This window comes from Ranitomeya imitator, chromosome 3, assembly GCF_032444005.1.
Source record: "Ranitomeya imitator isolate aRanImi1 chromosome 3, aRanImi1.pri, whole genome shotgun sequence".
Lineage (NCBI taxonomy): Eukaryota > Metazoa > Chordata > Amphibia > Anura > Dendrobatidae > Ranitomeya > Ranitomeya imitator.
The window spans coordinates 169,529,500-169,551,383 of NC_091284.1; the positions used below are offsets into that span (position 1 = coordinate 169,529,500).

The following is a 21,884-nucleotide window of genomic DNA, read 5'->3' on the forward strand; positions in this document are numbered from 1 at the left end:
AATTTGTCTCTGCTCTGGAAATTAAAATTTGCATTTATGCTTCAGATTTGTACCGTGGATTTCATCTTTTGCAATATATGGAGCAAAATGTGCCTCAATTCTGCATTAAAATATAAAGTATTTTAAATTCCAATTTAAAAATGGCAAAATTTGTATTGTATAATCTACAGCTGAAAATTTGTGTGTTTGTTTCCAGGTTCAAATCTGCAGCAAAACGCAGTAACAGTAAAGTAGAAAAGACATAAGAAATCCCTTCTATACTTTAAACATATTTTCCACACGTGAATGGATATGTAGTGTGGATTTTCTAATCTGCAGCATATCTATTCTTTTTGTCGAATTCATTGCAGGTTTTCACTCTTCTTATGCAAATGGTGAAGTTTGCTGCAATTCCACAACAAAATTTATTAACAAATGCAGATTTTGCTGCCAATTTGCCACAATCGATCAGTTAATCCTGAAACAGGTTAGCCAACAAACAAATCCACCACATGTACATGTAGTCATAGATTTACAGAAATAGCTGCTCCATCATTTTCTTTCAGTAGTTTACCTAAACTGTTGTTTTTTTATCTTACAAGTTTGAGCCCAAATGTCCTGTTTGTACAGAATGGCAAGAACTCATTCTGTCTCATCATAACAACAAAAATGGAGATATATACTGGGGAAACAGCGATCCGTCATTGTGGTCTACGCATTACTGGGAAGTAGCTAACGTAATATGTCTGCCATCACCAAGAAGCGAATTACATACTGATATTGTGATGTTGTATAATGGTAACATATTCTGATTAACTCATACAACCTGCTGCAATGTGAATTCTACACTGTATAAAAGATGTTAGCCTGTAATTTACACAATGTGATACATATATAGCTCTAACTATTAAAGAAGCACTCCTCCCATCAACATTTTAATCCTCTTAATATATTGCAGTCACCATATCATATAGCACTGTATACTTACAATTGCTTATTTTGCCTTTCTACCCAGTTAATTCTTGTCTTTTACGTTAGGTCTATGACATCATTGGATTAAAAACTGACTTGCTTAATCCCTCTAAACTCTATGTAGAAACAGGAGATCAATTTTCCCTGTATGAGTCATAAGTCACTGCAAATGTCCCTTTCGGGGGGAGTGGACGGAGCAGTTGGGTCAGGAATTGAAGAGGGAAATGATAAATGCAGGGACAAGAGACTTCTGGTTTCTACATAGACCAGAGAAAATAATTTTCTGGGCAAGGGGCAACATGAGAAATTGTAAGTACACAGTGCTATGTAATATGATGATTGCAATATATTAAGAGGATAAAAACTTTGACAGGAGGAGTGCTTCTGTAAGGGAAAAGCCGGCCATACACCTTAGAAAACTGCCGTTTGTGTGACAGCTATTTGACTGACTCCACTTCATGCATAGCTTGTGGATAGAGTGGAGTAAGCTGCTGACTGTATCATCTGTCAGTGGCTTATCTGCTTGCAGAACAACAGGATTTTGCAATTGAATTCCACCTGTCCACCATCTTCCTTGATGTCACCTGTCGGAGAGAGTTGTGAGCCCCCCAAACACATTAGATAGTCGGCCAGAGGTTTTGATGGCTTTTATGCCATATTCATGGGGACTTTATAGTGTGACAGAGAGATTGCAGTGATTATAGCCATTGTATGAACCCAAGACATTATCTCTTTGTACACGAATCTTAAGGGGAACTTGTCACCATGAAAATGCCATCCAATCTGTAGCAACCATGTTATAGAGTAGAAGGAGCTGAGCAGATTGATGTGAGAAAAAAGAGTAACCTTTGTTTTAATAATTTAAACCTCTGCTCTTTCTGAGATCTTTGGTCCAGTGGCGGTCCGATCAGTGACTGATAGCTACTTCTGTATGCACACTTATATAAAGAAAGCTGTCAGTCATTGATAGGACCGTCCACTGGACCAAAGACCCCAGAAAGAAAAGAGGTTTAAATGATTAAAATGATTAAAACAAAGGTTATGCTGAATGTTTTCTCATAAAACAATATATAAATCTGTTCAGTTTCCCCGCTCTATAACATGATGACAGCAGATTGGATTGCATTTTCATGGTGATGGGTTCCCTTTAATGAAGAGACCAATGGATTAAGATTCACGTAATTCATTAAAACGCACACACCAATTAATGAATTAGGCTCATCCTATAAGAATTAGGCTCATCCTGTAAGAATTAGGCTCATCCTATGACTGGCTTGCACTTCCACCAGAAATGTACTTGTCACTAAAGTGGAGCAAGTTGTGATGAATTTGCCTAGTGGTGTATGCCTCGTCCTGTTCTATCTCGGTTCACTTTGGCTAAGCTGGCTGAGACTGCTGTAGAAATGACCAAATTTGCTAAAAAAATTTCAAAACTTCGAGTAGCACAAAAATGTTGTGACATTTCAAGGTGTCGTGCTCCAGAATTTTGTCACCTTGATGAACCAGGTGCTATGTCTTTTTCTCTGTGTAACACAACATTATTTCTGACAAGACTATGTCAGCAGCTGGCAAATCAGCTTTTCAATCCAGTCAGCATACCTTGACAGTGTGAATGCATAAGAGCTCTTTTAGATGTCTGCGAGTAACCTAGTGCTCAGAAGGATAACACCGTGTAGCTTACAACCCCAAACAAAGTTGTGACGATGTGTAAAATTAATTAAAACAAGAATTAAATATTTTGGAAAATCTGTTACTAATGGAAAACAGCTAAAATATATATTCTAATCTAAGTCATATGACTGAGTCTAAAATGAGCATGTTAGAGAGGCAGAGTCTCTCAGAAGCAGAGATAGTCAGAGGTTCACCAGTCTATGAAGAACCATGTCTAAAATTTGTGAAACAATTTATTTAAAATTCACAAGGGCACAGTAAGGTTTTCATCATCTATAGCACGTTCTTAATGAGATTTTGAAATCGTGTGCATAATCTGCACCGAAAGTGTGTGAAGATAACTATGGTAGTATCAGTCTATAATAGCTTTTAAATTCACAAGCAGTTTCTGCAGTGATTTGTGATTGTTTTGTAGGTGTATATGCCCTGTGGACAAGCAATGAATGGACCCCAGCAATGTGATGCAGCATCTCTTCTCAACTTGATAAATAATTGTGATCATTTCAGAGTATCAAACATATTGAGAGTTAAAGAGGTAACATTTACCTTTATCAATGCTTATAAAAATCTAGAAAAAAAAACCCTGAGAACCTTTCTATTTCTTTAAAAAAATCTTTTTATAGATGTCATAGTGTTGTCATCGTCATAGTGGTCTGTATGTAATCCATATGTTTGAATGTCACTACTCATTTTACAATTCAAGGTACTGGAAGGTGGAAAAGAACATTCAAGTGCTGTAAAATGGTGAAAAAATATGCTAGATTTTAGGAGACTTGAACCTGTGATCTCTTGATTAGCTATGCAAAACTATTGTGAAATCATGTAATGTGAAATTAATAATCTCCTATAAAGCCCAGCCATGCGGGGTACGAAAGTCATGGCTTCCATCTTGATCCCTCAGGTTAAACTGATGCAATCAGAGCTTGTTCTGATCATATCAGTTACTTTCAGGTGGCGGCAATGTCCTGAGAATACTAGCCCATTTTCTGACTACATATAAACCCTTTAGGGCATGGACAGGTCCAATTTAAGGATCTGACAATTTTTTTTCATTTTCTTTTCATCTAAATATTCCATCAGCAATTACATTTTTATTTTTCCCGCAATATAACCATATGAGGACTGCTTTTTTCTACACTACTATTTTACACTACTATTTTATTTTGGCAAACATATAACTTATTGTTTTGCTTTTAGAGTTTTTTGTGAGGGATGCAAAAAATAATAGCACTTCAATTTTTTTTCAGTTTCTTATTTGATTTTTGGTTTTATTGCTCTCATCAAAAGGTATAAATGACATTAAATATAATCTTTGGGTCAGCACAATTAAAGGAGTTGTCCACTATTGAAAAACCTCTGCTTAATCACTTCAGGACCCAGTAATGAATAAAAGCAATCTATACACACCTCCTGTAGTGGCACGTTCCAGTGATGTCAGTGCTGCTATTCCTGATGAGTAACGTAACGTTGTGTCATGTAAGACCTGCCGACAATGAAAGGTCACTGCAGGAGTCACCATTAGTACACAAATACAGCACCAAAACTATCACCAATACAGGAATAAATCACCAGTGATATTATCAGTACATGAATAAAACATCAAAGCCATAATTAGTACCGGAATACAGCACCAAAACCACTATCAATGCATGAATACCAGAACCACTATCAGTACATGAATATAGCACCAGAACCATCATCACTACATCAATACATCATAACTGTTATATATACTGACATAAATATGGAAAGAGAACCATCATCTGTATATAAATATAGCACTAGAGCTCAGTCATCGATACCTGAAAACATTATCGAAATCACCATCAGACACTAACGTTGCATCAGAACTGTCATCAGTACATAAATATAGCACAGTAACAGAACCTTCAGTATATGAATATGTAATTAAGCTTAGTGACGCATTCAACTGCAATGTCAGATCAACCCCTGCTATATATAATTGTATTACATGAACCTGCAACTACTAGTATGCCCTTAACACTGGTAAGAAGATGATTTGAGTTTTTGTAACCAGCCATTATCAGATTACAGACCATGCAGGAACCACAGTATGAATTAGACCTAGTCAGTAGCACTATTAAACATTTATTGATTAACTTATACTTTTGGAAATATTTTATGTTTTAGGCCCTTTTATTATGAGGAGATTGGTGGGATCTGGGTCTTGAGACCCCCACGAATTGCTAAAAAGACCTCTTAAAAATACACTGCTCCGGAGACAGGTGCTCATAGAAAGCCTATAAGCCCAATTCATCAATGCTTTTACTCCACTTCACGCTATAATTATCTCCCCACTGCTCCCTCCATGCTGTACCCATCTTCAGTGTCCCTGAAATGCTGACCCCTCTCCAAACTGCACCCCCTGTTCACACTGTTCCCTGACACTTTACCCTTCCATGCACTGCCCTTTTTCGTATTCTGCCTCCTCTTCACACTCTCTTCCCATGCTACCCGTTCTTTCATACTGTGACATCACATTGTCCCTCATTTTGTATACTACCCCTCTTACTATGCCCTCACACTATCGCTTTCTGTTTACTTCCCTACCCATATTGTTCCCTCACATCCATTCTTGTGTATACTGCCCCCATCCCATATTGTGCCATCACACTGTGCTCTAATTCTGTTTAATTAAACACCCCCTCTCCTCATCCATAGAAAAAGCCCCATGTAGTGGAGCGCTTACCATTTCCTGGCCCCTTCATCTTTACCATCTCTGCAAGGTCAGCAGCATGAGGAGGTGAGCTTATTCGACTGTTGCACTACATGCTGCCTTAGACTCTGAACCTTCAGTGCTTACTGGCAAATATGGCCCTTGCCCAACTCTTGTAGGGTGCCTTTTAGTGAACAGATGAGGCCATGTTTTGGCCACGTTATGTAGCATTCCGTTGCTCTATATCTGAGTTAGCCGAGTCCCCTGAAGATTCGGATTGGACAGAAGGAAAGGCAGACTTGTCCATAGTAATTCTAGCTGGGGAGCAGTCTGAAGATGCTAAGAAAAGGGTTCATGAGAGGGAACCCGGACCTCCTGTGAGAGCAGTTTTTTGATGGCCTAAGGAGACTTGTTCTTGGGGTGCCTAATTTCAGTTTATTGAGGAGAATATAGAGAGAAGGATAATCAGCAGACATAGATGGTACAGGCTCTAGCTGTCCGCATGATGCTGTGCTGATACAATATGGGATTTATAGTACTGCTAAAAGAAGAAAGAATAGAAATCTGAGAATCAAGGTAGATGCTGAAGAGAAGCAAAGATGGGACTGAACTACATGGCAGTAAGTATGTATATATAAGAGAATTATAGAGTGTGATAGACAATCATCTTCATCTGCAATCTTCATCTGATCATACTTTGTAGTGATTAAGGATATACAGTATGTAGATAATATTTTATGTTTACTTATTGCTAGCTTTTATGTTTGGGTTAGTGCTATCCTCCTTGTTACATTAATAATTAATATAAGTAATTATTACACTTTATCTATATGTAATGATTAATTTTGTAAATTAGACCTTGGTGCCATTGTTTACATTGATTGTGACTCATGGAGAAATCAAAAGAATTGTTCAGATATCTACGGGAAAAGGTAGTTGAACTGTATAAAACAGGAAAGGGATACAAAAAGATATCCAAGGAATTGATAATGCCAGTCAGCAGCGTTCAAACTGTGAGTTAAGAAATGGAAAATCAGGGGTTCTGTAAAAACAAAACCACAGTCAGGTAGACCAACCATCAGCTGAAATACAGGACTCTGAAAAGTAGGGGTGTGGCTGTTTCAAGATGCACAATAAGGAGACGCTTGAAGAAAAATGGGCTGCATGGTCGAGTCACCAGAAGAAAGCCATTACTGTGCAAATGCCACAAAGTATCTCACCTACAATCCGAAAAACAGCACAGACAAGACTCAAAATTCTGGAACAAGGTAATTTGGAGCAATGAGACCACAATTGAACTTTTTGGCCACAACTATAAACGTTACATTTGGAGAGAGGTCAAAAAGGCCTATGATGAAAGGAACACCATTCCTGCTGTAAAGAACGGAAGTGGATCACTGATGTTTTGGGATGTGTGAGCCGCAAAGGCACAGGAAACTTGGTCAAAGTTGAAGGAAGGATGAATGTAGCACATTATCAGCAAATACTGGAGGCAAATTTGCAACCATCAGCCCGGAAGCTGTGCATGGGACGTCCTTGGACGTTCCAACATGACAACGATTGAAAACACAAGGCCAAGTCGACCTATCATTGACTACATCAGAACAAAATGAAGGTTCTGGAGAGGCCATCTCAGTCTCCTGACCTCAATATCATTGAACAATTCTGGGGAGATTTCAAGCGCGCAGTTCATGCTAGACAGCCCAGTAATTTACAGGAACTGGAGGCTTTTTGTCAATAAGAGTGGGCAGCTTTACATCTGTGAAAATAAAGAACCTCATCCACAGCTACCAAAGAAGACTTTAAGCTGTCATTGATGTTAGAGGGGGCAATACACGATATTAAGAAATGGGGTATGTAAACTTTTGACCAGGGTCATTTGGATGTTTTGGGTTATCATTATGATTTAACCCCTTTACCCCCAAGGGTGGTTTGCACGTTAATGACCAGGCCAATTTTTACAATTCTGACCACTGTCCCTTTATGAGGTTATAACTCTGGAACGCTTCAACGGATCCCAGTGATTCTGACATTGTTTTCTCGTGACATATTGTACTTCATGATAGTGGTAAAATTTCTTTGATATTACCTGCGTTTATTTGTGAAAAAAATGGAAATTTGGCAAAAATTTTGAAAATTTTGCAATTTTCCAAATTTGAATTTTTATGCAATTAAATCACAGAGATATGTCACACAAAATACTTAATAAGTAACATTTCCCACATGTCTACTTTACATCAGCACTATTTTGGAACCAAAATTTTTTTTGTTAGGGAGTTATAAGGGTTAAAAGTTGACCAGAAATTTCCCATTTTTACAACACCATTTTTTTTTAGGGACCATATCTCATTTGAAGTCATTTTGAGGGGTCTAAATGATAGAAAATACCCAAGTGTGACACCATTCTAAAAACTGCACCACTCAAGATGCTCAAAACCACATTCAAAAAGTTTATTAACCTTTCAGGTGTTTCACAGGAATTTTTGGAATGTTTAAATAACATTTAACTTTTTTTCACAAAAACTTTAATTCAGCTCCAATTTGTTTTATTTTACCAAGGGTAACAGGAGAAAATGGACCCCAAAAGTTGTTGTACAATTTGTCCTGAGTTAGCTGATACCCCATATGTGGGGGTAAACCACTGTTTGGGCGCATGAGAGAGCTCGGAAGGGAAGGAGCGCCGTTTGGCTTTTCAATGCAAAAATGACTGGAATTGAGATGGGACGCCATGTTGCGTTTGGAGAGCCACTGATGTGCCTAAACATTAAAACCCCCCACAAGTGACAGCATTTTGGAAAGTAGACCCCCTAAGGAACTTATCTAGAGGTGTGGTGAGCACTTTGACCCACCAAGTGCTTCACAGAAGTTTATAATGCAGAACCGTAAAAATAAAAAATCATATTTTTTCACAAAAATTTTCTTTTCACCCCCAATTTTTTATTTTCCCAAGGGTAAGAGAAGAAATTGGACCCCAAAAGTTGTTGTACACTTTGTCCTGAGTACGCTGATACCCCATATGTGGGGGTAAACCACTGTTTGGGCGCATGGGAGAGCTCGGAAGGGAAGGAGCGCCGTTTGACTTTTCAAGGCAAAATTGACAGGAATTGAGATGGGACGCCATGTTGCGTCTGGAGAGCCACTGATGTGCCTAAACATTGAAACCCCCCCCACAAGTGACACCATTTTGGAAAGTAGGCCCCCTAAGGAACTTATCTAGATGTGTGGTGAGCACTTTGACCCACCAAGGGCTTCACAGAAGTTTATAATGCAGAGCCGTAAAAATAAAACAAAAATGTTTTCCCACAAAAATTATATTTTAGACCCCAGTTTTGTATTTTCCCGAGGGTAACAGGAGAAATTGGACCCCAAAAGTTGTTGTCCAATCTGTCCTGAGTACACTGATACCCCATATGTGGGGGAGAACCACCATTTGGGCACCTGGGAGGGCTCGGAAGGGAAGGAGCACTATTTGGAATGCAGACTTAAGGTACTGTCACACTAGACGATATCGCTAGCGATCCGTGACGTTGCAGCGTCCTGGCTAGCGATATCGTCCAGTGTGACAGGCAGCAGCGATCAGGCCCCTGCTGTGCTGTCGCTGGTCGGGGAAGAAAGTCCAAAACTTTATTTCGTCGCTGGACTCCCCGTAGACATCGCTGAATCGGCGTGTGTGACACCGATTCAGCGATATCTTCGCTGGTAACCAGGGTAAACATCGGGTAACTAAGCGCAGGGCCGCGCTTAGTAACCCGATGTTTACCCTGGTTACCATCCTAAAAGTAAAAAAACAAACACTACATACTTACCTACAGCCGTCTGTCCTCCAGCGCTGTGCTCTGCACTCCTCCTGCTCTGGCTGTGAGCGTCGGTCAGCCGGAATGCAGAGCGGTGACGTCACCGCTCTGCTTTCTGGCTGCCCGGCGCTCACAGCCAGACCAGAGAAGCAGAGCGCCGAGGACAGACGGCTGTAGGTAAGTATGTAGCGTTTGTTTTTTTACTTTTTAGGATGGTAACCAGGGTAAACATCGGGTTACTAAGCGCGGCCCTGCGCTTAGTTACCCGATGTTTACCCTGGTTACCGGGGACCTCGGGATCGTTGGTCGCTGGAGAGCTGTCTGTGTGACAGCTCTCCAGCGACCAAACAGCGACGCTGCAGCGATCCGGATCGTTGTCGGTATCGCTGCAGCGTCGGTATGTGTGACGGTACCTTTAGATGGAATGGTTTGCCGGCGTCACATTGCGTTTGCAGAGCCCCTAATGTACCTAAACAGTAGAAACCCCCGACAAGTGACCCCATATTGGAAACTAGACCCCGCAAGGAACTTATCTAGATGTGTTGTGAGAACTTTGAGCCCCCAAGTGTTTCACTACAGTTTATAACGCAGAGCCGTGAAAATAAAAATAAAAATCCCCCCCCCCATTTTTTTTTAGCCCGCAGTTTTGCATTTTCCCAAGGGTAACAGGAGACATTGGACCCCAAAAGTTGTCCAATTTGTCTGAGTACGCTGATACCCCATATGTGGGGGGGAACCACCGTTTGGGCGCATGGGAGGGCTCGGAAGGGAAGGAGCGCCATTTGGAATGCAGACATAGATGGAATGGTCTGCAGGCGTCACATTGCGTTTGCAGAGCCCCTAATGTACCTAAACAGTAGAAACCCCCCACAAGTGACCCCGTATTGGAAACTAGAACCCCCAAGGAACTTATCTAGATGTGTTGTGAGAACTTAAGCCCCCAAGTGTTTCAGTACAGTTTATAACGCAGAGCCGTGAAAATAAAAAATCTTTTTTTTCCCACAAAAATTATTTTTTAGCCCCCAGTTTTGTATTTTCCCAAGGGTAACAGGAGAAATTGGGCCCCAACAGTTGTTGTCCAATTTGTCCTGAGTACGCAGATACCCCATATGTTGGGGTAAACCCCTGTTTGGGCAGACTGGAGAGCTCGGAAGGGAAGGAGCACTGTTTTACTTTTTCAACGCAGAATTGGCTGGCATTGAGATCGGACGCCATGTTGCGTTTGGAGAGCCCTTGATGTGCCTAAACAGTGGAAACCCCCCAATTATAGCTGAAACCCTAATCCAAACGCACCCCTAACCTTAATCCCAACGGTAACCCTAACCACACCTCTAACCCAGACACACCCCTAACCCTAATCCCAACCCTATTCCCAACCGTAAATGTAATCCAACCCTAACTTTAGCCCCAACCCTAACTGTAGGCTTAGCCCTAGCCCTAAACCTAGCCCTAACCCTAGCCCTAACCCTAGCCCTAACCCTAGCCCTAACCCTAGCCCTAACCCTAGCCCTAACCCTAGCCCCAACCCTAACTGTAGCCTTAGCCCTAGCCCTAACCCTCACCCTAGCCCTAACCCTAGCCCTAATGGGAAAATGGAAATAAATATATCTTTTTTATTTTTTCCTAACTAAGGGGGTGATGAAGGGGGGTTTGATTTACTTTTATAGCGGGTTTTTTAGCGGATTTTTATGATTGGCAGCCGTCACACACTGAAAGACGCTTTTTATTGCAAAAAATATTTTTTGCTCTGAGCAGGCACTTGGTAAGCCACCTCCCTCCCTGCAGGACCCGGATGCCACGGCCATTTTGGATCCGGCCTGCTCCAGGGATGGGAGGTAAGAGACCCTCGCAGCAACGCGATCACATCGCGTTGCTGCGGGGGTCTCAGGGAAGCACGCAGGGAGCCTGCTCCCTGCGAGATGCTTCCCTGTACCGCCGGCACACCGCGATCATGTTTGATCGTGGTGTGCCGGGGGTTAATGTGCCGGGGCGGTCCGTGACTGCTCCTGGCACATAGTGCCGGATGTCAGCTGCGATAGGCTCCTCCCGTGAGCGCGGCTGATCGCGCTAGATGTACTATTCCGTCCTTGGGAATTAAGGCCCACCCCACATGGATGGAATAGTACGTCCAATGGCAGAAAGGGGTTAAAAAGAGAAAACACAGTAGTTTGACAATAAATGGTTTCACACAACCACTAACCATAAGTGGAGAAAAAGTTTTGGTGTTATCATTCATATTCTTTGAAAAAAGGCCAAGAAAGCAAAAATTCTGCTGGGGTATGTAAACTTTTGAGCACAACTGTAATATTAATAAATAAACATGACAGTGACAACATGTTACAGGGGGAGAGAGGACCATGCCATCATGAGCTTACAATATACAGTATAAGGCAGGGGTCCCCAACATGTAGTTCACAAGTCACATTTGACATATGAACGGCGGTAGACAAAAAATAGTGGTGTCCCTTGCAAAAAACACATGAAGTTGCACAATCGGCCAACATACTAGTGAAAGTGGTGCTGCTGCATAGAGGAAAACACGACCAGTGAAAAGCAAAGTGCATAGCTTGTTTGATGAGGTCAGATGAGAGTGTAAACGTGTATGACTGGGAGAGATAAATGGTTGTTGGGAAGGTGTTGACGGGCTTGGACTGGCCCACAGGAGAAGAGAAGAATCCTCCGGTGTGCCCCTGTGCAAGATTGAGCCACCACCCTCTTATATGAACAGTACTTTGCACTCTATACTTGATTCACTATGTACATACAAAGGTGACATCTTATTCATTTAATAATCTACCCAGTTCCTTATAATATACATTTATTATCAAGGATATTCCCATAGTCCTTATAGAAATACAGGCTGAATGTCACTTCAAAAAATGGGAATATTTATTATCAAGGATAATGTCATAATTGCATGTAGTTGAAAAGTGGGGGCCTCGAATTGATTGCTGGTGGGCCCTTGGCACCCCAGTCCGACACTGGTTTTGAGGTTTGAGGATAGCGGAATAGTGTAAAACCTCATACACATTCAGCTGGTAGAGCGATCATGGGTTCTCTATGAGAGCTGCTGCAAGACATCTCTAATAGCCGATAATCTCTTATAAAACAAAAATCGTTGGATTGGACATGCTGGATTATTTTGTTCGTTGACATCATTTGTTGGGGGACAGTCAGGTGACCTCATTGATTTTTTTACCTGTTGCTTTCTGACTAAATACCAAATAAGAGAGTGTAACTGTGCACCTTATTTACATCATCTTTATCGTCTTTCCTATATTAATGTTATTACCATAGTTATTTTTTACTTTGTAGTTATTTATATGGAGTGATTTTAATAATGAAATAATAAAGATACTAATTTTAAGACTTAGGATTTCTTTCACCAATTTACAAAATTTGATGCCCTAATACTATATATATATATATATATATATATATATATATATATATATATATATATATATATATGTATACATACATATATAGTTTGTGAGCCCACAAAAGTGTTTTCCCTTTTTTGCTTAGTCCCTTTATGGGACTTTAACTTTTATTACTCTGATCACTGATATAATGCATTGTAATGCACCAACACTTTACCTGTCAGTTCTGCACGACAGAGAGAGAGGGATCACACTCCCTCTTCAAGTCTTCTAAATGCTGGGATCGCTTTTGATTGTGGTATTTAGGGGTTTAAATAACCTTGGGGGGTGCCATGATTGCAATGATGTAAGTTTACTTCATTTTGCAGGACCACATTCCCAACCATGACATAAACTTAAGTCTGTATTTTTCTGCAGGCTCTGTGTCCAAAAAATCACGGAGATATGTCTATTTTTGATCATATTCAAAGATCAAAATTACTAATACTAATCTATGGGTTCATGAAAGTCTTGGACAGCACATGCATGGCATCCATGTGCCATCCATGTGTCATCTGTGATTAACATCGGAATGGATGGATAGGAGAAACTTTCTCATTTATTTACTTTATCCATATGTGAAAAACACTGATGTTAAAATGCAAATTGACCAAACACTGATGAACTTCAGATCCAAAACACCAGCATTTTTATACATTAACATAATTAAAAACTTGTCATCCTCAACAATTGATCAAATAATTGAAATATGTGGGGTTGTTTATGTTTCTTGATGAATGCAATTGGTTCAACTGAGGAGCTGAATCATTCCTGTCACTGAATGATTGGGGAATAAAGTCCATATTTTTTGGGAAACCTCAGAGTGCTGCTTCATTCTTTCCTTTTTTGTATATGGCAGCACGGAATGGCTCTGTAGTTTGGTGTTACCTGCTCAAGGACTACATAAAGGATTTCACAATTTACTCACACTTTAATTACTGCCCATTTAAGAAAACTGAACACTTTTTTAATTTTGTATGTATTATTTCTCTTTGGAGGTAATAAAATGCCGAAATGAATTGATGCACTCTTTTGATATGAAGGTCTCATTTTCGTGGTTGAAAGCTTTTGGAGAAAAGATGCATGATCTAATTACGGATTTTTCACATGTGCCTGGCCTTGTAAGGGAAGGCCAAAAAATGAAAGAGGTAATAGTCTGCTATATAGTTGATATTTTCTTGCTATTTCATAAAGAGAGTGCACTAGAAAAGACTTTTATAAAATATCACCTGGATATTGCATAAAAGAAAGATTGATGTATCTGATCCAAAAAAGGAGATGCCAATACACGATTTGCGAAATGCATGCATGGTCATTGTCCATAAGGAACAAACATTCTACTCCCATTGTCCCCCCAATCTGTAACTACAAACAACATTACTTTTTATGCAATAATTTTGTGGCTTTCACCCTGATTTTATTAAGCATTACAAAATGTTAAACAAAAGTTAAGCGGCTACGCTGCTTCCTTCACCAAGCAATGCCCCAACACAGGCCTCACCTTCCAAAACTTACCACTTTATTTGTCGTCTTCCAACTACAGAACAAAGCTGTAGGGATGCCCCTTGGCTTTTCTGCTGCCCAGAGCTCATAAGAGTGGTCTAAAATTTATTATTATTGTACCAGTATTCATTCAGTATATCCTTTCCCATGCCAGCACATGCCTCTTAATGAATCTGGTGCATCTTACTCTAGTACACCCTTCATCAAGATGTCTGTGCAAAAAGCTAGTCTTCATGAATCCAAGCAAAAATTTGAATTATTTCTTAAACAAAAGCCCTCCATTTACTAAACTTCCCTTTTACTAACTCCCTGGACCATCTTACTTCTTTTTTCAATATTTTATCCAAGGTCAGTTTGCAGTTAAAAATACATCCTTGGGTTGATCACGGTCTAAAGTCAAAAACAAAACAAAGAAAGATCTTCACATATTAGACCTTCATCATTCCTCCGCACTACTTCCACTCAACTTTCTTCCTCTTCCAACAAGAGACATTTACATAACTGCTGCAGCCAGTCAGTGAGACAGTCTCTTTTCCGGCTCTGATGGTACATAACTGCATCAGTGGTCACTTGACATTCCGTGCCAGAAGAGGGAGTGAGGAATCCAATAGAAGACAGGAGCAGGGGTGTGGAGAAATATCATTAAAAATCTTTTATAGTTTAAAACCACTATTTGCACAGGTTAACATGCTAAAAGACTAATGAATGATGCCTAAGATGATGTGTCAAACTTTCAATGCCAGTAATTGACTCATGACACAGTAAAGTTAGTGTTTCATAGAAATAGATCATAGACTTTGGTAAATGAGGCCCAATTTGAAGATGTTTTATTTTTATACACTTTCTACTATTTTAGGAAGCTCAAAACAACAAAAAACTAAATCCCAAATCAACAAAGGTATCACTGGTTGACTGTAAAAGAGAGAATTACTTTACATGATGGAAGTAATCAAGCATGGAAAACACGGCACTAGCAGTAACTGTATAGTATATGCATGATCATTTCCGCTTTTACAAACATTTCAGGTTCTCTTGTTGGACTGGACTGTTGATGAACCAGTGACAGAGGCTGTACAATCAAAGATATTAACTCCTCAAAAGCCTTCAAGTACTAAAGATGACAATTTATCCCGATATACAGTTCTAATGATACAGCAGATGATTCAAGAATTATATCTAGAGATAGAGCAAAAAGGTTCAGCATTGACCAAAAAGGTAAGTAAGAGACAAAATAGACAAGACTGCGTGAATACTTACATGATAGAAGAATGACTGATACAGAAATATATATTCTCCTTCAGGAAGAGGTTGACAATAATAAGAACTTCTTATGCCAAAATAATGATCTCAACATGTTTGGACAAGGAGACCTAAAGAAGCTTGAAACATTGAAGGAGACTCATTTTCCATTTAATGACGAAGGTTAGTTTCTTCTAATCAGACCAGGATAATTAGAAGAAAAAAATATGAGTTTCTTAAACGTGAATACACAGTTAAGTCCAGAAATATTTGGACAGTGACTGAATCTTCGTGATTTGGCCTCTGTATGCCACTATTTTAGATTTTAAATGATACAACTGAGATGCAATTGAAGTGTAGATTTCCAGGTTAATTAAAGGGGTTGAATGTAAATATCCAGTGAAACATTTAGGAATTGCAACCGTTTTTTTACAACGCCTCCTCATTTCAGAGACTCCAAACTATTTGCACAAACTAACTTTGCCATAATAAAATGTTCATATAAAATACTTTGCAGAGAATCCTTTGCAGGCAATGACTTTCTGAAATCTGGAGGCCAGGAAGCCATGGATATCACCAAACGCTGGGTTTACTCCTTTGTGATGCTTTGCTGCAGCTGACTTCAGTTATTAATAATAATAATAATAATAATCTTTATTTTTATATAGCGCTAACACATTCCGCAGCGCTTTACAGTTTTGCACACATTATCATAACTGTTCCCGATGGGGCTCACAATGTTGCTTGTTTGTGGGCCTTTCTCCCGTAACTTTTGTCTTAAGTATGTGAAATGCATGCTTGATGAGGTTGAGATCTGGTGATTGACTCAGCCATTGCAAATATTCTACTTCCACTTATAATATTCTTTGGGTCATTGTCCATCTGTACTGTGAATCATTGTCCAATCAACTTTGCTGCATTTAGTGGAATCTGAACAGAAAGTATGGCCCTACACACTTCAGAATTGCTTCAGTCACATCATCAATAAACACTAGTAACCCAGTGCCAATTGGAATTCATGCATACCCATGCCATCACACTGCCTTCACCATGCTTTACAGAGGATGTGTTGTGCTTTGGATCATAAGCCGTTCCAAGCCTTCTCCATACTTTTTTCTTCCCATCATTCTGCTACAAGATGATGTTAATTTTATCTGTCCAAATAATGCTTTTCCAGAAATGGGCTGGCATGTTTTTCACTTGGGGGGATATTGTGGAGGGGTTTTTCTGGACCATGGAAAGGATACTGCGATCATCCACCACTGTTGTCTTACATTGACATACAAGCCTTTTTTTCCAAGCTCACTAGTGCTGTTTTTTTTTTTTTTGCAGAGTATACCAAACTGTTGATTTGGCCACTCCTAACATTTATGCTATCTTTCTGATGGATATCTTCTTTTATGTCAGCCTAACAATGGTCTGTTTTGTTTCCATTGAGAACTTTTCTTACCGTATTTTGTGGGTTCACAGTATCAAATTCCGAATGGAAATGCCACACCTGTAATCAGCTCCAGACCTTTTACCTGGTTAGTGGATGACAGATTAACGAGGGAATAGCCCTTGCAGTCCATTAAAGAGAATTCAAGATAATTATCCAATTACTTTTGGTCCCTTGAAAAAGAGGCAACTACATGTTAAAGAGCTGTAATTCCTAAACATTTGCTCCAATTAGGATATCAATACCCTCAGGTTAAAGCTAAGAGTCTTCACTTTAAGTGCATATTGATTATAAAACTGTATTTTGAATATGTTTTGTTAAACAGGTAAAATGCAAAAATTTGTGTCACTGTCCAAATATTTCTTGATCTGATTATATATCTTGGATACGGTTGAGGCTAGGTTCACATTTGTACGTCTGCAGATGTATGGCATATCAATGGGGTGTATATATATTTTTTTTAATTGTAATTTTTATTGAAAATTTTTCAAACTTTACAGGAAAAGAAAAAATAATTAGGCATTTTAGATTTTTCACTATCATTTATAGGTTAGCAACCAATCTTATACTACAGTAATAAAACATTTTCAAGTAGATAAAGTGTAAAATTTTACAAACAAACAGACTCAGACAAAAGGAAAGGTGGGGAAATGATGTGAAATGTTACGACCTAATTTTAGCCACCTCATAGAGGTCACATATTTAACATGGACCAAAAGAAATCCCAAGGAGACCAAAAAGGTTAAATCTCTATACAGTGTTGTTATTAAAGGTTGCCTGGTATTCAAAGTTCATGATATCTTTGATGAAAGAATATAGATCTAGTTCGGAAGCTGGAGAGGTTTGCTTCCAATGGTAGGCAAGCAGGGGTGGATTAAGGGTAGCCAGGGCCACGGGCTGTTCAGACACTGTGGGCCCCCCGGTCATGTGACGGGGGTCATGTGATGGGGGTCATGTGGCAGGGGTCATGATATACCCGAACCAGATTATTCCAGAAAAATGGCCGGGCCCTACTCTACTGTAACATATTAAATATTTGTTAAAATATGCAATACAATTTAGGTATATTTTGACCAATAACATCACATACAAGGAACAAATACCACCGCACCATGATCAGACCACAAATTACAACCACAGTGATCGAATAATATCACATACAAGGAACAAATACCACCGCACCATGACCAGACCACAAATTACAACCACAGTGATCGAATAATATCACATACAAGGAACAAATACCACCGCACCATGTCAAGACCACATATTACCACTTGGTGACCAAATAGCACATACAAGGGACAAATACCACAACACCATTTCCAGACCACATATTACCACCACATAGTGACTGAATACTACAATACTGATCAGTAATAAAAAAAAAACAAAAACACAATACTATCACCATAAGTGCCAGTATTCACAGGAGATCTGTACTTAGTATGCAGTGTCTCTGTGTAGAGGTAATACAGAGATCACTGGTGACATTATACACAGGAGCTCTGTATATAATGTATAGGTAATACAGTGATCACTGGTGACATTGTACACAGGACCTCTGTATATAGTATACAGTGTATAGTGTCAGTGTATAGGTAACACTGACTCACCAGTGACGTCTCTAGGTGAAGTCCTTCATCTTTCATCCAGCACAGACTGCCATCATTTCTTCCAGCCAGGACTCGTTTCTGCAGGAAATAACACAGTTATCTCGAGCTCCGCTTGCAGAACACATTACTTAATTTTTCACAACTTCTACATTACAACACATGAAGAAAAAAAAGGCGATATAGTGTCACTCAGCACAGTAACAGGACCGCCCCCCCCCCCCCCCATTTAAAACAGTATACTCAAAAAATAAAATAAATACTTCACTGCAGTAATAATATCCCTTAATTAGCCCCTATGGGTAAAAATATTCCCCACCCTGGCCCCGTGTGCCTCATTCCTGGCTCCAGCCATATGTTCTCCCATCCTGCACTCATGAGTATCCATTCTACACCATATGATCTCCACATCCTGCCCCATCTGTCTCCATCGTATCCATCCTGCCCCATGATCCAATCCTGCCCCATGTCTTTCATTCTGCCCTGTGTCTCCAATCATGCCCCGTGTCTACATTCTGCCCATGCCTCCAGTCCTGCCCCCAGTGTGTCCAGCAATCTGCCCCAGTGTGTCCAGCATATTACCCCCAGTGTGTCCAGCATATTACCCCCAGTGTGTCCAGCAATCTGCCCCAGTGTGTCCAGCATTGCCCCCAGACAGTGTGTCCAGCAATCTGCCCCAGTGTGTTCAGCAATCTGCCCCAGTGTGTCCAGCATATTACCCCCAGTGTGTCCTGCAATCTGCCCCAGTATGTCCAGCATTGCCCCCAGATAGTGTGTCCAGCAATCTGCCCCAGTGTTTCCAGCAATCTGCCCCAGTGTGTCCAGCATATTACCCCCAGTGTGTCCAGCAATCTGCCCCAGTATATCCAGCATTGCCCCCAGACAGTGTCTCCAGCATTGCCCCAGTGTCTCCAGCATTGCCCCAGTGTCTCCAGCAATCATCTGCCCCAGTGTGTCCTCCAGCATTGCCCCAGTGTGTCCTCCAGCATTGCCCCAGTGTCTCCAGCATTGCTCCAGTGTCTCCAGCATTGCCCCAGTGTCTCTAGCATTGCCCCAGTGTCTCCAGCAATCATCTGCCCCAGTGTGTCCTCCAGCAATCATCTGCCCCAGTGTGACCAGCAGTCTGCCCCAGTGTGACCAGCATTGCCCCAGTGTCTCCAGCATTGCCCCAGTGTGTCCTCCAGCAATCTGCCCCAGTGTGTCCAGCAATCATCTGCCCCAGTGTGTCCAACATTGCCCCAGTGTGTCCAGCAATCTGCCCCAGTGTCTCCAGCATTGCCCCAGTGTCTCCAGCATTGCCCCAGTGTCTCCAGCAATCTGCCCTAGTGTGTCCTCCAGCATTGCCCCAGTGTCTCCAGCAATCTGCCCCAGTGTCTCCAGCATTGCCCCAGTGTCTCCAGCAATCTGCCCCAGTGTCTCCAGCATTGCCCCAGTGTCTCCAGCAATCTGCCCCAGTGTGTCCAGCAATCTGCCCCAGTGTCTCCAGCATTGCCCCAGTGTCTCCAGCAATCTGCCCCAGTGTCTCCAGCATTGCCCCAGTGTGTCCAGCAATCTGCCCCAGTGTCTCCAGCATTGCCCCAGTGTCTCCAGCATTGCCCCAGTGTCTCCAGCAATCTGCCCTAGTGTGTCCTCCAGCAATCTGCCCTAGTGTGTCCAGCAATCTGCCCCAGTGTCTCCAGCAATCTGCCCCAGTGTCTCCAGCATTGCCCCAGTGTCTCCAGCAATCTACCCCAGTGTCTCCAGCATTGCCCCAGTAATCTGCCCCAGTGTGTCCAGCAATCTGCCCCAGTGTCTCAGGCATTGCCCCAGTGTGTCCTCCAGCAATCTGCCCCAGTGTCTCCAGCATTGCCCCAGTGTCTCCAGCATTGCCCCAGTGTCTCCAGCAATCTGCCCTAGTGTGTCCTCCAGCAATCTGCCCTAGTGTGTCCAGCAATCTGCCCCAGTGTCTCCAGCAATCTGCCCCAGTGTCTCCAGCATTGCCCCAGTGTCTCCAGCAATCTACCCCAGTGTCTCCAGCATTGCCCCAGTAATCTGCCCCAGTGTGTCCAGCAATCTGCCCCAGTGTCTCCAGCATTGCCCCAGTGTGTCCTCCAGCAATCTGCCCCAGTGTCTCCAGCATTGCCCCCAGTGTCTCCAGCATTGCCCCCAGTGTGTCCTCCAGCAATCTGCCCCAGTGTCTCCAGCATTGCCCCCAGTGTCTCCAGCAATCTGCCCCAGTGTCTCCAGCATTGCTCCAGTGTCTCCAGCAATCTGCCCCAGTGTCTCCAGCATTGCCCCAGTGTCTCCAGCATTGTCCCAGTGTCTCCAGCATTGCCCCCAGTGTGTCCTCCAGCAATCTGCCCCAGTGTCTCCAGCATTGCCCCCAGTGTCTCCAGCATTGCCCCCAGTGTCTCCAGCATTGCCCCAGTGTGTCCTCCAGCATTGCCCCCCAGTGTGTCCACCGTTAGCTTATCAAAAAACACACACAGTCCCTGTGATCTCCTGTAAGCTGCACTCATAGCCTGCAGAGAGGGAGGTGACACCTGGAGAGAGAGAGCAGGGCAGCTGACAGGACAGGGATTAAGGTGGGGGAAGGGGAATGGCAAGAAGGTTATTCACAAAAAATGCTGCTGAGTCCACTGTGTTCTGCTCCTCTGCAAACAAGCTGTGCCTCTGATGCAGTAACTGCTGGTGATAGCAGGTCACAGGGCAGTCACACACAAAATGGTGCTGCCCTGTGATGCTGCTCTTCATTCTGCCCCAGGGATATTAGACCACCCAAAAGGGGAGGGAAATGGTGATGTCAGCAGTTACTGCCCCAATTTTCCAGCAAAGAGTAAAGCTGCTAAATGTTACTATAGCTGCTTGAGGTCTAAAACGGAAAATGCCCCCCCCCCCCCCCTAGTGGTAAATATGTATATTTGTTGAAAAATATATAATAATTTTCATATAGAAATGTTTGCAAACAGTGCAAACATTGCATTAATTCATTTTAATTACTATTTTTAGCTTAATTTCACAAAAAAACAAAATACAAGAAAACTGGTGGCACCTTCCCTTTAAGCTCACAACCCAAATCAAGTGTCCTCAGTGTCTTGCGAGTCGCTCCACTAAAATTTTTAAAAAAATCACAGCAAAAGGACATAAATCCAAAAACAGCCATTTTTTTCTATGATGTTTTTCCAGATTTATGTACATTTGTTGCGATTTTCTTTTCATTTTAGTAACAGACTAGCCAGGTGCTCCATGATGCATTGTTTATTATACTTTGCTTATACAGTGCCATCATATTTCACAGCGCTTTACAGAGATTACCATCACTTCACTGTCCCCATTGGAGCTCACAATCTAGATTCCCTATCAGTATGTCTTTGCAGTGTGGGAGGAAACCGGAATACCCGGAGGAAACCCACACACACAGGGAGAACATACAAACTCCTTGCAGATGTTGTCCTTGGTGGGATCTGAAGCCAGGACCCCAACGCTACAAGGCCGCAGTGCTAAACACTGCATGTTTATTTGTATTAATAGCTCACCCAATTTATCAAGTATTTTGAAGTAATGCATACAATTCACAGTATAGCCACAGACAGCTTC

The 21,884-nt window shown here is 41.5% G+C and overlaps 1 protein-coding gene across 3 annotated transcripts in view; it reads left to right on the plus strand.

Annotated features, from left to right (window-relative positions):
• The window catches only part of LOC138673046 (uncharacterized protein CXorf38 homolog), a 67,105-nt gene that overhangs the window by 14,021 nt on the left and 31,200 nt on the right, over window positions 1-21,884 (plus strand). For all 3 annotated transcript variants that reach the window (XR_011319802.1, XM_069761604.1, XM_069761603.1), the window contains exons 2-6: window positions 582-716; window positions 3,038-3,157; window positions 13,514-13,663; window positions 15,045-15,233; window positions 15,320-15,440. Coding sequence is in view for 2 of the 3 variants with exons in the window: in XM_069761604.1 (XP_069617705.1) it covers window positions 582-716; window positions 3,038-3,157; window positions 13,514-13,663; window positions 15,045-15,233; window positions 15,320-15,440 (715 nt within the window). In the remaining variant the exon portion in view is untranslated. The remainder of the gene's footprint in view (window positions 1-581; window positions 717-3,037; window positions 3,158-13,513; window positions 13,664-15,044; window positions 15,234-15,319; window positions 15,441-21,884) is intronic.